The sequence below is a fragment of the Aythya marila genome, assembly GCF_965140915.1.
Source record: "Aythya marila genome assembly, chromosome: 2".
In the NCBI taxonomy this organism is placed as follows: domain Eukaryota; kingdom Metazoa; phylum Chordata; class Aves; order Anseriformes; family Anatidae; genus Aythya; species Aythya marila.
In genome coordinates, this window is record NC_139043.1 from 30172096 (window position 1) to 30187534 (window position 15439).

Sequence of the window (15439 nt, forward strand, 5' to 3'; positions counted from 1 at the left end):
CAGCCGCTCCTCGTAGGACTTGTTCTCCAGGCCCCTCACCAGCTTCGTCGCCCTTCTCTGGACCCGCTCAAGCACCTCGATGTCCTTCTTGTAGCGAGGGACCCAAAACTGAACACAGTACTCGAGGTGTGGCCTCACCAGAGCCAAGTACAGGGGGACGATCACCTCCCTAGCCCTGCTGGCCACACTGTTTCTTATGCAAGCCAGGATGCTGTTGGCCTTTTTGGCCACCTGAGCACACTGCTGGCTCATATTCAGCCGACTATCAACCATCACTCCCAGGTCCTTCTCCGCCTGGCAGCTCTCCAACCACTCCTCTCCCAGCCTGTAGCTCTGCTTGGGGTTATTGCGCCCCAGGTGCAGGACCCGACACTTGGTCTTGTTGAACTTCATGCAGTTGACCTCAGCCCATCGGTGCAGCCTATCCAGATCCTCCTGCAGAGCCTTCCTACCCTCAAGCAGATCGACACACGCGCATATCTTGGTGTCATCTGCAAACTTACTGAGGGTGCATTCAATGCCTTCGTCCAGATCATCGATGAAGATATTAAAGAGGACCAGCCCCAGCACTGAGCCCTGGGGAGCACCACTACTGACTGGCCTCCCACTGGACTTGACTCCATTTACCACGACTCTTTGGGCCTTGCTATCCAGCCAGTTTCTAACCCAATGAAGCGTGCGCCAGTCCAAGTCAAGAGCAGCCAGTTTCTCGAGGAGAATGCTGTGGGAGACGGTGTCAAAAGACCACATCCACAGCCTTTCCCTCGTCCACCCAGCGCGTCACTTTGTCATAGAAGGAGATCAGGTTCGTCGAGCAGGACCTGCCTTTCATAAACCCATGCTGACTGGGCCTGATCGCCTGCTTGCCCTGCAAGTGCTGCGTGATGACTCTCAAGAGGATCTGCTCCATGAGCTTCCCTGGTACTGAGGTCAAACTGACAGGCCCGTAGTTTCCCAGGTCTGCCCTCCGGCCCTTCTTGTAGATGGGCGTCACATTTGCTAGCCACCAGTCAACTGGGACCTCCCCCGATAGCCAGGACTGCTGATAAATGATGGACAGTGGCTTGGCCAGCTCCTCTGCCAGTTCTCTCAGTATCCTTGGGTGGATCCCATCCGGCCCCATCGACTTGTGCACATCCAAGTGCCGTAGCAGGTCACCAACCAGTTCTTCATGGATAGTGAGGGCCACATCCTGCTCCCCATCCCCTTCCACCAGCTCAGGGTACTGGGTATCCAGAGAACAACCGGTATTGCCGCTAAAGACTGAGGCAAAGAAGGCATTAAGCACCTCTGCCTTTTCCTCATCTCTTGTAACTAAGTTTCCCCCCGCATCCAGTAAAGGATGGAGATTCTCCTTAGTCCTCCTTTTTGTGTTGATGTATTTATAAAAACGTTTTTTGTTATTTTTAACGGCAGTAGCCAGATTGAGCTCTAGATGAGCTTTGGCCTTCCTAATTTTGTCCCTGCACAGCCTCGCAACATCCTTATAGTCCTCCCTAGTGGCCTGCCCACTTTTCCAAAGATTATAAACCCTCTTTTTTCTCCTAAGATCAAGCCACAATTCTCTGTTGAGCCAGGCCGGTCTTCTTCCCCACCAGCTCGTCTTTGGGCACGTGGGGACAGACCGTTCCTGTGCCATTAAGATTTCCCTCTTTTAGAGCACCCAGCCTTCCTGGACCCCTCTGCCCTTCAGAACCACCTCCCAAGGGACTCCACCAACTAGTGTCCTGAGCAGCTCAAAGTCAGCCCTCTGGAAGTCCAATACAGCGGTTTTACTGGTCCCCTTCCTGGCCTCGCCAAGAATAGTGAACTCCACCATTTTGTGGTCACTCTGCCCAAGACAGCTCCCGACAATCACATCCTCCACCAGTCCTTCTCTGTTTGTGAAGAGAAGGTCTAGCGGGGCGCCACCCCTGACACGCTATTCTTCCCGCCTTCATTTAGTTCTCTGTACAAACCAATATTTTTTTTTTTTTTTTTTTTTTTTTTATACAATAGCTAGAGTTAATTTCACCTACTACATTTAAAGTCATAAGAGTTATATGTGTAAATCCCTGTACTTAGAGATAAGATAGTCCTTTATGCCATTTTAATCAATCTTTGTCATGGGTATGTTACTTAATAGCTCTGTCTTCCTATAGAAAATGAGCAACTTAAGGGAAATGAAACTTTTCAAAGATACATTTTCCTTCTGGCAGTCTATGAAATACACCATAATTATCCTCTTTTGATGAATAACGTTTGAAAGAAAATGAACATTCTGTGCACCAAAAGGTATAATACAATGACAATCTCAATTGCCTTGTAAATAAAAGGAAATTGTTTTTCTACTATGATCTATATTGCACAGAAACCTATATACATGCTTTATAAATATAAAACCAAATCAGACTATCAATCTATTTCTCAAGGTTCTACTACTTCCTTCTAACAATAAAAATCAGTATTTCACAGCAACTAGGAATGGTATTTATATTTCTAAAAGATTCAAAGTGTGTTATGAATTATGGACTCCATCCCCTAGGCTGATTGGTGTACTTGCATGAATAAGGCTCTTTCTGAATACAGAACCTTGTGAGTAATAAAGGTATATAGAGGAAAAGAAGGTATCCTAAAGCTCTGCTGCTGTGGGGGGAGGAAGAAAGAGGAGAAAAGACTTTTTTATTGGCATAATCAAAATATGAGTCCTGTAGTACATTGCCTTATTAGGAAAACTCTGCTATTTTTAATATCTTGGTAAAGTGAATGTTTGACTTTAAGATCTTACAAACAAAAGTGTACAACGCACAATTTAAGTAAATGTGCCATTTGTCCCTTTTTGATAGCTGTTGTCCCGGTATACATGTTCAAGCTGTAAAAGAGAGGAGCTAAATCCACAGTCATCAGTAGCTATTATGTTGAAAAGGTATTTGAATATAAACTTACCCCTCAGATAGTCAGAAAAAATCCAAGTTCTCAGTTAGAAAAATTACTTCTCTACTGAGAAGACCTTCTACGTGCACTTACCAGAGCCAATACTTTGTCATGTTAAGTAGCTGAGCACCTTTCTCACCTCTGCACTGTCTAAACTCCCAAACCTTAGCTTAAAGACAATAAGTAGGAATTTGCTAATGTGGAAAAAGAGAGTGACATTTTTTTTCCTCCTTATTATTATATTCATGTATCCACAGAAATAAAATATTGCTAAACAGTGGAAATACATCACAATATGAAGCATTCTGCTCCACAGCTATTAGAGGAACTGCCAAAAAATGGAAACTATTGTATCAATGGAAACAACTTAAGAGTTGCATCCTGACTTTTGGAAAGATGCAGGTCCTGGATTTACAGGAACAGATGATTCCATCTGAGCAAATTGGCAAAGGTTGCTTGCCTTCATTGGCTTTGGAGAGATTGCAAATTCAATGATCACCACCTCCTACACCGATGAACTACCTCAAGAAGCTGCTTTCGGTGGGACAGCAGTTCCCAGTAGCTATTAAGCTGGAGACATGGAGCAAAATGCCTGATGTGGTGGCCAGTTGCTGCTACTCTGCTGATAAAAGAGGCAGTGCACAATGATTGAGTGACACAACACAAGTGCATACAAAGGAAATGGGATATTCAGTGAGCCATTCAAATTTTTTAAAAGGTGACAAAATAATGCAACCCAAACTAAAAATGGGGCAATATATAACTCCACTGAATGTAACTCCACTTCCTAACATTGCCTGTACTATAATCTGACTGGTGCTCCCCCAGCTCAAGTGCACAACACCTGGAAGTTATACTGCAACAAGAATTTGCACATACACTGGAAAGACAGACATTCTGCCATGGTCCTTTCTGTACAGTGAACTAGGGACTTCAGCATTCTTAAAGATGAGGGATACTTTAGCATTGTATCCAGAACAGAACATGGTTCTACTCATCTAAAACAAACAAACAAAAAAAACCAGTTTGAATTTAGATACGTATTTCAAAAGGTTTAATGTTTGAAAAAATATCTGGATTAGAAGAGTTATCTTATTTATATTTAAGGCATTTCTCTGCCTTCCTAGTTTTCTAGGACAGAAAATAATGTGCCAAAAACCTTGAAAAATGCTGCTATTTTCAGAGCAATTAAGGAAAATTTAGGAAGAATTGAAAAATTGAAAATATCATACAAGGATAATTTTGTGTTATTTGCCATGCAAAGAAATTGAGGTATATCTCTAAATGAAGTGGATGTGTGAATGAAACATTCAAAGCATTTTAGATTCATGTAACTTTATATCCTACGTATGTAATGTACATCATATGCATGTTTCCTAAATTTTCACACTAGGAATAAGTTCCCCATGAGTTTTATAGTACTTTACATTTAAATAATACTGGATTCTTCTCCAGAATTTCATACACTTATTGCTTTGACTTAATGCCTTATACGTGTGTCATCAGTGATTAGTTCGATTTAAATAAGCATATTAGCATGCATATGGATACTCCTTCCACTTTACCTTTTCTGGGACCTGCCATAATTCTTCTAAATTTTACCTGTTTTGCTGCTTAAGAAACTTATTTTCTTCTTTTTCTCTCTTTCTTTCTCTCTTCCTTCCTTCCCTCCTTCCTTCCCTCCTTCCTTCCTTCCTTCCTTCCTTCCTTCCTTCCTTCCTTCCTTCCTTCCTTCCTTCCTTCCTTCCTTCCTTCCTTCCTTCCTTCCTTCCTTCCTTCCTTCCTTTTTTTTTTCTTCCCTGATGTCTGTATCAGACAACTTGTAGGTCTTATTGGGTTGCTTTCATTAGGAAGAGAACACCAATGTGAGATTTTCTTTCTTCATACTTTCTCTCTTATTGTTACAGACAAAAGAGCATTTTCCTTAAATATAGGAAGACAGAAGAGACAGAAGGCAGTCTCTTTGCTTAGCTAACAGTTTTATAGTCAGAATTCAGCTGAAAAAGCTGTCTTCCTCTTCACTTTTCCTAAGAAATATCTCAACAGATTTTCTATTACTCTGTTTAGTGCTTTCCCTTTTCACTATTCTTTTTCTATTGTCCTTCACAGAAATATAAACCTTTACATATATTATCCAGAAAGGTATTTTCAGAATATACATCCTACTTGTATCTTTGCTTTGGAAGTATATATAGACACCTCAGCTTGTGTACAGACTCTTCTTGCAAAAGGACTGTAAGTGTTTTGCAAGCTAATGATTTTTTAACCTAGCCCACAACAGTGTGCATTACTAATTATTTCATTTGTTGTTTAACTGATTTAGTCACTGTTTTTCATGGGGTAGACATATTTCTGCTTGCTGGAATTATGAATAACAAATGTGTTACCTCAAGCTATTGAATGGATATTTTTTTTATAAACTTAAGGTAATTTTCTCATTTGACTTTTTATTTTCCTTTCTTTAAAATAACACAAATAACCTACAACACTGGTTATTAGAATTGGTATATATCAATAGTACTTGTATTCTTCAAGTTCTGTACGTATATGCACAAAAATACCTACTTAGGATTGTCAAGACAGCAAGTAATTAAATGGTTCTATTTAGGTGCTCTGTCTAAACAACATCATTTTGCTAGGTTCAACAGGCTTTTGTGGACCAGGTCAGAAACAGCTATATTTAGTTATTTTTCCATGGCGATAATGTGTCGATGTGTATCAATTTATCGATGTGTGGTAAACTGCCTAAACAAGATACAAAGTTAGAGAGATAAGGTAATCTAACTATTAAATTATCTGTAGCTTTCTATAATTGCAATCTTATACATGTCTTGTACCATACCATAAATAAACTGATACTGATCTCACACTATATGCTGAACTGGAACAGTTTCTAACTTCTCCAATGTAATTCATTCATATTTAGAGATCTCAAAATTCATAATAGTTAGGAAATTTTAAACAGCAATGAGTAATCATGTGGCCAAAGCATATTTTTTGAAAGACCTCCAGAAATGTAAATAATGTGCTAGCCCAGAAAGCTGACAAATTGCCTTTAGAATTCTTGTTAGAAGTCCCCTATTTCTATGAAAATTTGGGATAGGATGTTTTCCTTCCCCTGTAGGATGGAAATTGATACCTAATGAAAAAAGGTATTTTCTCCTTTTCCACTGTGTATGGAAGTTTTGAAGTGTTCTGAGGCCTTCATGCCCTCTGTGTGTCCCCTGTTTTTGACTGTAGACTAATATGTATCCAGACAGTTAACTATATCTAAATTTTTTGCATTTCCATTCAGAAATTCATAATGCAGTTATTAACCAAGATTTCCACATAGAATTACGGAATTGTGGTATGCATTAGGTGCTGTGACATGAATGCATACATGTACTATGTTGAAATGCTATAGAAGTCTGGGACATTGCTGAGCAATAGCTCACTGAAGTTCTTTTAACAAGCTGTGCAGATCAACTTGTTGACTACTTGGTTGAGTATCAGTGTGCCGGGTGATGTACAAAATAAATAAGAAGGAAGTATTGTACTGAAATATTTACCGTCTAAAGATTTCAACCATTAATAGTTCATAGATGTTTCCTTCAGGAATGAATCCATCAAGATGACTGAAACTACTCTTGTAAAAATAAGTTACGTAGATATTTGCAATGAAGTCTTAAGAGATTTTGTTATTGTTTAGCCCCAAGAGGCAGCTCAGTACCACACAGCTGCTCGCTCACTCTCCCCAGATGGGATGGAGGAGATAATTGGAAAGGTAAAGGTGTGAGAACTCATGGGCTGAGGTAAAGTCAGTTTAGTAGGTAAAGCAAAAACTGTGCATGTAAGCAAAGAAAAACAAGTAGTTCATTTGTTGGTTCCCATCAGCAGGTAGATGTTCAGCCACTCCCAGGAAAGCACAGCTCATCATGTGTAATGGTTTCTTAGGAAGACAAATACCATCATTTCAAATGTTTCACATCCCACACACCCAGCCACACCCCTTCTCCTTCTTTCCTTCAGCTTTTATTGCTGAGCATACAACAGTATGGTATGGGATATCCCTTTGGTCAGTCTGGGTCAGCTGTCCCGGCTGTGTCCCCTCCCAGCTCCTTTAGCATCCCCAGCTCCTTGCTGGGAAGGCAGCACAAGAAGCAATAAATAAATAAAAGAAACCACCAAAACAAAACAAACAAACAAACAAACAAAAGAAAACACACACACCAAAAACTTGGCTCTATGTAAGCTCTGCTCTGCAGCAGCTAAAACCATTCGTGTGTTATCAACACAATTTTCATCAATAATCCAAAACACACCATTGTGTGAGCCTCTACAAAGAAAATTAACTCTATCCCAGCCAAAATGATGACTGACTTTAAAAGAGATTGATGACCTTAAAAGATACTACATTTCAGGACGGGGCTCTAACTAAATTTCAGTAATGACAACAAAACAAAGAATAAAAATATTCCCCCTAAAGGAATCTGACTCCACTCAGCAAAAAGTTTAATAGAGAAATTTTCAAAAGAATAATTTCCCTTTCTCTCAAAAGGCTTTAAAATTCAATTTAGTATCTCTGTGAGGAAGAAAGTTTTGCTGTTCCATACCTAATATAAGTGACATATCTTTCACAGAAGATGTGTTTTCATGATTCAACTTATGTTTTGGATGTCATTTCCAAACATCAACTAGCTTATTTATGTTTCTCAACTCATACTTTAGTTTATATGCAGTATGTTCAACTTTTTATAGAAGCAATTTTGGCATTTTCAATATCTGTATACGTTTACCCAAAATTCCTGTCCAAATACTGTTCATGTACCTTCATGGACTCATCTACCTTCATGGACTGTCACGTATGTGGTTATATGTTTTTCTGATACATTGAGTTTGTGCAATATAAATGGTAATATAATACAAATGTGCAATATAAATGGTAATGAGAAATTAGTAAAATTAAGTTAGATTAGTTAAAGAAGAAGAAAGAAGAAGGAGAATAAAGAAAAAGTAGAAAGAGGAGGAGGAGGAGGAGGAGGAGGAGGAGGAGAACCCAATTCTTTCCCTAATAACATTTGCTGAAAGACCCTCTATATGCTGCATTTCTGGATAGGAACTAAATTGAAAACTGTAGTATTTGCTTCCATTAACAAAGAATAGGATAATATTTAGTATTATTATAGCCTTAGCTAAGTAAGGTTTTCTTTCTAAAGAGTTATATGAAAACAGATTTGTGCAATTAACTTACATGTTTTTACACAAAAATGTCAAAGCCAGTCAGCAGTTCAATAGAAATATGTATGATACATATAGACACACAAAAACCTATACACTATCAGTGCCAAATCTTGTTCTTTAGCTCATGAGATGAGCTGGGAATGTATTTAAGCAACAAATATTTTAAATTGCTACATTTCAACATATCATTTTTCTGATTAAGGCTAATCAAGTTGTTTTTCAAACAGGTGTCCATTTTATTGAAGTCCAAAATTGTGGATTGAGTATGCAGAGATAGATAATGGGAAGGTAAGGAAAATACAAGCTCAATATTGGCTTCAATTGGCTACCTACACTTTGACACCAGTAAGTGGGGAAAAAAAGAGGGGAGCAGGCTTAGAGAGAGAGACATATCTGTATGATCATTTGGAGAAGATTTTCCTGCAGTGATGACCATGCTGCATATACTTGGCTCACATTAAGTGACAAATCCAAGAGCAGAGGGAGGACAGCAGCAGGACCTTGCAAAGGTTTCTTCTTTTGAAGGTTTCAATTAAAGTCTTCCCAGTTCAAAAAGAAGTGCAACAAACATGTCGAGTTGGGAAATCCTCTTTTAATCTTATTAAGCACTGAAATGCTACTGTAGATGTATACTACCCATGTATTCAGTGACAAGATACAGGTGTTCCAGCTTATAATTTTGAAGTCTACCTCTGCTTTGAAACTAGGCTTTGGGTGAAACCACTTCAGTTCACAGCACATAGTTTCTACAGTAAGGTACTTAATGTTTGCATTATGAATACTTCTATAGATAACGTAGAATCTTCTAATCACTTTGATGTTTTAAAGTCTCTGATATTATTATTATTATTTACCTGTACAGAAAAATGCAAATATATAGTAACATCCTTCTAATATCAGCACCAAAAACAGTCATTAGTTTGAGATCACTGTTATTTATGTATTAAATACATATTTAACCCCAACAATTAAAGAAATTATAATAAATTGTTTCACTACTTATCAAAAGGGTCGTGTTCCATCTCCCTATGTTCAGAAGCAACAGAAAAGAAAATATTTTTATGAGTCCATTACCCATTAGCCTGCTTCCGTCTCTTGAACACTGACAGAATACCAAGATAGTAGTGTATGAAGAAGCTCAGCAACTGGTAAGACTTCAGGTGACAATGTGTTTGGTAAGTTACCCTGAGACAATGAGAATATATGAAATTGCTACAACACAGAAAATTTTGGGTCCTAGTACCTATTGCAGCTGCAAAGCCATAAAAAAAATACTTTGTTCCTCAACTTTTGTTATCCAGGTAAATTAGCTGGATTAAAACCACACCACATATTAAGATATAACTAGTGATTTAAAAAAAAAATATTGCTGATAAAATACAAAAAATAAGATACCCAAAACTAGTAAAAGGACCATAGTAACATCAGACAGTTAGTCTTGATATTTATTAAGTCTATGGATGCTGGAACCACTGAAGCAGGAGATATTATTTCCATAAAATAAAAAGTAAAGAAAGGAAATAAATAAATAAATAAATAAATAAATAGTTTTTGAAGTCTTCTCCCTTAAGTCTTAAGTCTGCTTATCTCTTGCTGTGAACAGAAAATTTTAAAATCACCACAACTTGTGATATATAATGATGTGTTAAAACACCTAGTATTCAGATTCTGTGAAGTAGAATAAATATTACTATTTACTGTAAGGATTTGTTGAAAGTTATGATTATAATAAAATTTAAGGAGCAAATCCTCCTAATCACTAGGAAAGTAGTAAGTCCTGAAGGAAGGATCATGTCCATACAAACAAGCTGCATCATATACAATGAAGGATTGCACACAGCAACATAGTATGGTAGCTTTGTCTTGTTATACTAAAGTAATTTTCCACAGCCTCAGTAAAAGTTTGTTAGAAGCAGGCCATGATTATTCCCAAGTTTTATGTGTACTGACATTTATAAGCATTTAAAATGCTAAGTAAGCATTTTCTTACTCCCCAGAACTCCAGGTACTTCTAGACTGAATATGACAGTAGCAAACAGTGCCACATGGTGTGCTTAGTCTGCTTAACAGGTAACATCCCATCTAATAAAAAGCAGGTTTGCAAGTACATAGATTGTAATCATCAGCATGTCTCTTTATGCCTTTGCTCCAGTGCTTCCCATCAGAAAAGCTAAATGCATAAGAAAAGAAATAGCTAAGAGCTGTCTATCCTTTCTCTTGACAAGTGGCAATGCAAGGGTAATTATAGAACTGAGGTGACTTTATGGAGCCAGGTAGCCTATATTAATCTGTAAGCTTACCTTGGCATACAAATTTCAGTTCCTTGGCATCTGTGACAGTGGTTCTTTTATCTGACCTCTTCTTTTCTGTCCGACGATGGCTACGCCTTTTCTTTGTCTCTCCCCAAAGATTTGATCCACCGTGCATGCTTGGGATGTTCAGAATGGCAATTCCTTCCAGAGAAATATTGATTAAGTCTAGCTGAATTCCATCACACTGATCAGCAAGGAAAAAAAAAAGGAAAAAAAAAAAAAAGAACAGAAACAAACAAAAAACAACAAAGGGTTGGGGGTGGGGGTAGAAAGAGAGCAGTAAAAGAGAAAGAAAAATCAGAATGTTCTACCTATCACTCCAGCTATTAGCAGACAAACATTTATACTGTAAAATCACTATAGCAATAACTGTTATTTTTTTGTTTGTTTGTTTCCTGTTCCAGATAAATTGTCTGTCTTACAATTTTGCAATGATACTTGCTGTTGTAACACTTGAGTCCCTTCCACATGAAACTGAATATGCCCTGCATACAGGGCATGCACAGTTTTATGGAAAAGGGTCTAAGAGCCTGATAGCACAGAACACCATGCAGATATTAGTTTCAACCCAAAGGTACAACTGGCACATTAGTGTAGAGCTATGTCTGATTAATAACCCATACTAAGAGGTAAGATTATCAAAGTGCTGATGCAGGTACAGCATTTCTTATCCTAGGACCTCCATCAGCAATAGCTATTATGCTAGTTCTCTGAAACATGCATCATTGCCAAAGGAAAACATGGCCATTTTTAGGATTATCATTGAGGGATTTTCACTGTTTTGTGTATCATGTTCTTGAGGTTTTTCAGTATTTCTTTCACATTTAGGCAAAAGAGGTATATGGGGCCAAAGAAGAGGAATCAGTGATCAAAGAGCTTTCCAAGACTCACTAGATAAACTCCTGCTTTCAATAGCAACGCTGAACATTGACAAACATTTTATAGATATATGGTAATTTATTACATTATGGCCTTAAGTTAAAAGGAACATTAAAGGGACCATAATTTTCATTTGCAGGAAAACTATTTGGAGGACCTTAGCTTTTAAGCCTGTTGAGCAACAAACTTCAGTGTCTTCTCAGGGGGCAGAAGCTGACATTTGCAAGCACAGTTTGCCTGACATACACAAGACATACCTAGCGTGATACGATATACCTAGCCTTAAGTGACTACAACTTAGTCAGGCACAATTCTCCTCCCCACCCACATTCTTTTAGGATCCGGGCAAGCTCTTCACACATAGAAAATGTAACAAAATACTGAAGAACCTCCACAGAATTAAAAAGACTTCAGGTTACTTCAGTTGAACCTGTGGGTGTAAGCCAAAGTTCCCAGGACTGTTACATAAACTTGTACCTTAGCTGAAGGTAGATTAGCTTCATGTCTCACAACATAGCTAGAGTACACAGACATCCTGGTGAGCTACACATGTACATATTATGTACAGCAATATATTTTGCAAACATTAGATCCTACTTCTGCAATGCTCTGCAAGTCAGTAGGGGGTCCAGTCATGCATTTAAAATTGATTAAGGGTCTTATTTTGTAATTCCAATATGTAATAATCATATGTAATAATCAGGAAGAAAACTGGAAAAATAATTAACCATGCTTCAGTAACAGTCCACTGACACCTTGCAGCTTGATGCTCTGTGGGTCACTGGCATTTTGTCCTCTTTATATAAACTTTTATCACAGCTTTTAAGGAGTGCAGAACTCAAGAACAGCTGTGCATAATTATTCATTTACCCTAAAACTTTCCCAGAACACAAAACAGAACTGTATTATAATGCATACTCTGCATCTTAATGTTGTAAATCTGGAGAGTGAACAATTTTGACATTAGTTTCCATATCATATTTGCTCTTTCAGAACCTGTGTATTACATGCATATAGGGAAAGCTTTTACGTGAAAAAACATATCTGTGAGTTGGCAGATATGGCAACAACTATAATTGAAAGTGTAACTTTTTAATCAGACTTTTCTGGCAATAAAAATGTCATGGGCCTTCACAATTATTTTGGAAGCAAATTCATGTTTTTGCCCATATTTTATATGTATTAAATATCGAGACGATTAATTTTACTAAAAATTCTTCTCATGTATATGCTCACTTACTCCTATACATTCTAGATAAACAGATATTAATTTCATAATTAAAAGTAATCTTGTGTAAATACCCTGCAGGCCTCAATGAATCAAACACATACTGTGTGTCAGGCCTCCCACTGTCTTCAAGTGGAATGTACTGGCTGGATAATTAGATAGTACATATTTTTTAACCTTATTTGCATGCATATTATATCTTTTGCACACTGTCAAGCAGCAGTAACAACAAAAGTCAGATTACCACAGGGAATTCCCACAAAGAAGTCTTCATTCCTTATAATTTGCAGCCTAAATTAAAATAATTTGATCTTTGACAAGGATGAAATGTCAAGCAGAAGGGGGTCCTCTACAAGCCACGGCCTGTGGCTTCTGAAATCTGCCTAATTTATGTCAGTCACTTCTTAATACATATTTAAGTATTACACGAGAAAGATGATAAATATGCAATCTGACACCTTTGGTATTTCCCTGCTGTTAATTTATAAAGGTCTGGCGTCCCCCAAACTGACTGGAATTATTTAAATAAAAGAAGAACTGTGAAATAGGATGGCTGAGGGTCTGGCTTCCATTTTCACTCAATATTGAACACAGCAGGTAGTACACTAAGACAATTATTTGACTAGGCCTCTGAATCCCACAGTGGTGAGGAACTTTCTGAATTAGCAAAAGAAGTATTTTTTTTGTTCACACACAGTCAAGAAGTTTGCACGACAGGTAGCTCTGCATTGTCCTAACACATTCATATGCTACAACAACAAAACTCAGATGTATTCTGCTCCTTTTCTTTCCCTCTTTTTTTTTTTTTTTTTTTTCCTAATAGAGCAATAATAAAGCAATGATACTGCTAAAAATAAAAGCATACTTTCAAATACAGAGTATGCCTACTAGATTTAAAATAAACATTAGTGTTTCTACTTTTTTTTTTTCTTGACTTCAGTCCCTATTCTCGCATTATCTTCTACACTTATTCATTACACCAAAATTTCCAGATCATCTCCCTGTGGAGAACATATCCATGTAACCAAGTACAACATTATGCTTTTGCAGTAGTTATGTACCATGACAACCCCATTTACACTGGATCTATGCCTAGTCTCATTATGTACCTTTCACATACATTTCACATACATTCTTTCCTTCCTGCCTTCCTTTTTCTCTTCTTTCCTTTTTTTTTTTTTTTTTTTTCTCTCTCTTCCTTCCTCCCTTCCACCCTTTCTCCCTTCTGGTGGAAATAAAGTATAAGTGCTCTAAACTGTAATGTCTTAAGCTTCATTTATTGACACATTATTTAAAAAATAATTTATTTTTTTCCTTTAGAACCTGGTTCTCTTGTCAAATTTTGGATCACAGTTTGGAAATATAACCATCTCTTATTCTGAATAATGTTTTAGTAAATGCTACTTTCTTGGGTTACCAAAGAGGTGACTTTTCATGTATCCTCAATACAGATCTAAGTTATAAGAATTTAGTGTTAAAACTGTGCTCTCCATCTCAAACAGAATAAAAACTACAGAACTTAAAATAAATCACTGTATATGAGGAAAGCCAGACTTAACTACGTTGGAAATCAAATACATGGTTGAATAAATATTTGCCCACAGAATGTTTGATCACCTTTTTCTAGCTCAGAGATATAGATCCTTAGTCTTTGTGGATTTTGTTCATTCAAAATTTGGCTGTAGAGAAAATACATTCTTTGTGGACTTTGTTCATTCTGAAATAGGTAATCATACACCAAGCTCTCACTTACAGGAACATCCCCAAGCAAGGGGCAACAGGTTAAAAATAAATAAATAAATAAATAAATAAATAATGAAAACAGCACAACTCCCAAGTGTTTACACCATACAAGAAATATTAGATACAACCATATTGGTTAAGCATTGTTCATTTAAATGTAATTTACTTGTAGTAATATCTGTAAATAACTACCTCCTAATAATTCTTGTGTAAACATTTTGGAAACTGTTTCCCCTATGATTTTTGTTCCTAATTGTAGGAATAATGAGAATGGACAGGATAGAGAAAGTGAATATTAACAAACACATCTTATATACTGACAATGTAATATTCTATTGGTAATAACAGTGTTACTAATATGAATTGGTAATAATTATAAAACTAGTATCAGCAGCATCATGAACTTGTATGCATATTTGTATTTAACATTGGATGTTAACGTTTCATCAATCTTTTGATGACTACAATCAAACAGTTTAAGAAGGTAACATCTTCTTAAAAAAATGAGACTATGTAGGATTTTTGCTGAGTAGAAATATTTTCTTAGGAAAGCCAATAAAATTCATATTTAATCAAAAGGTACATTTAACTTGCAGTATATTCAAACTAAATCTAATGAGGTAAGCATTTCTTCCAATAACTAATCAAGTATTTTTGAGGCTATCTGTTCTTAAACCCAAATGTGTGAATAACTGTCCTAGTAATTTTATTTATTTATTTTTTAATTTTAAAGAAATGTGTGTGGAAAAAAGAGAAAAAAAAAAGCTGTGTAACAGGCAAGTTTGGCACCACAACCTTACAGGTTCAGTCTCAGTATTTGCTACTGTTCTACTACCAGATGTTCCCTTCAGATCATTTCATACTATGCCTTTCAGGAGTCTTTAACCTAACTATCATACTCTTACCATACCTCTCCAAGTATTTCATACTCCTATACAAATACTCCATCGACATGAGGAGTATCTCATTACAGTAGGCAAAAGAGAACACCACAATCCTCTTACGAAACGATTTAATTATTTAACTTAAATTCTCAGATTTGTAACCTCACTTATTTCACATTTTTCACATTTTTAATTTACTTATTTATAAATACCAGCCACCCTAACAGTTTATGTAATGTAGCCAATTATTCTGTCAT

The 15439-nt window shown here is 36.9% G+C and overlaps 1 protein-coding gene across 1 annotated transcript in view; it reads right to left on the reverse strand.

Moving 5' to 3' along the window:
- DGKB (diacylglycerol kinase beta) overlaps positions 1-15439 on the reverse strand; it is a 358914-nt gene that overhangs the window by 69098 nt on the left and 274377 nt on the right. The window contains exon 21 of the mRNA XM_082754883.1: positions 10437-10632. Within this exon, the coding sequence (XP_082611009.1) occupies positions 10437-10632 (196 nt within the window). The remainder of the gene's footprint in view (positions 1-10436; positions 10633-15439) is intronic.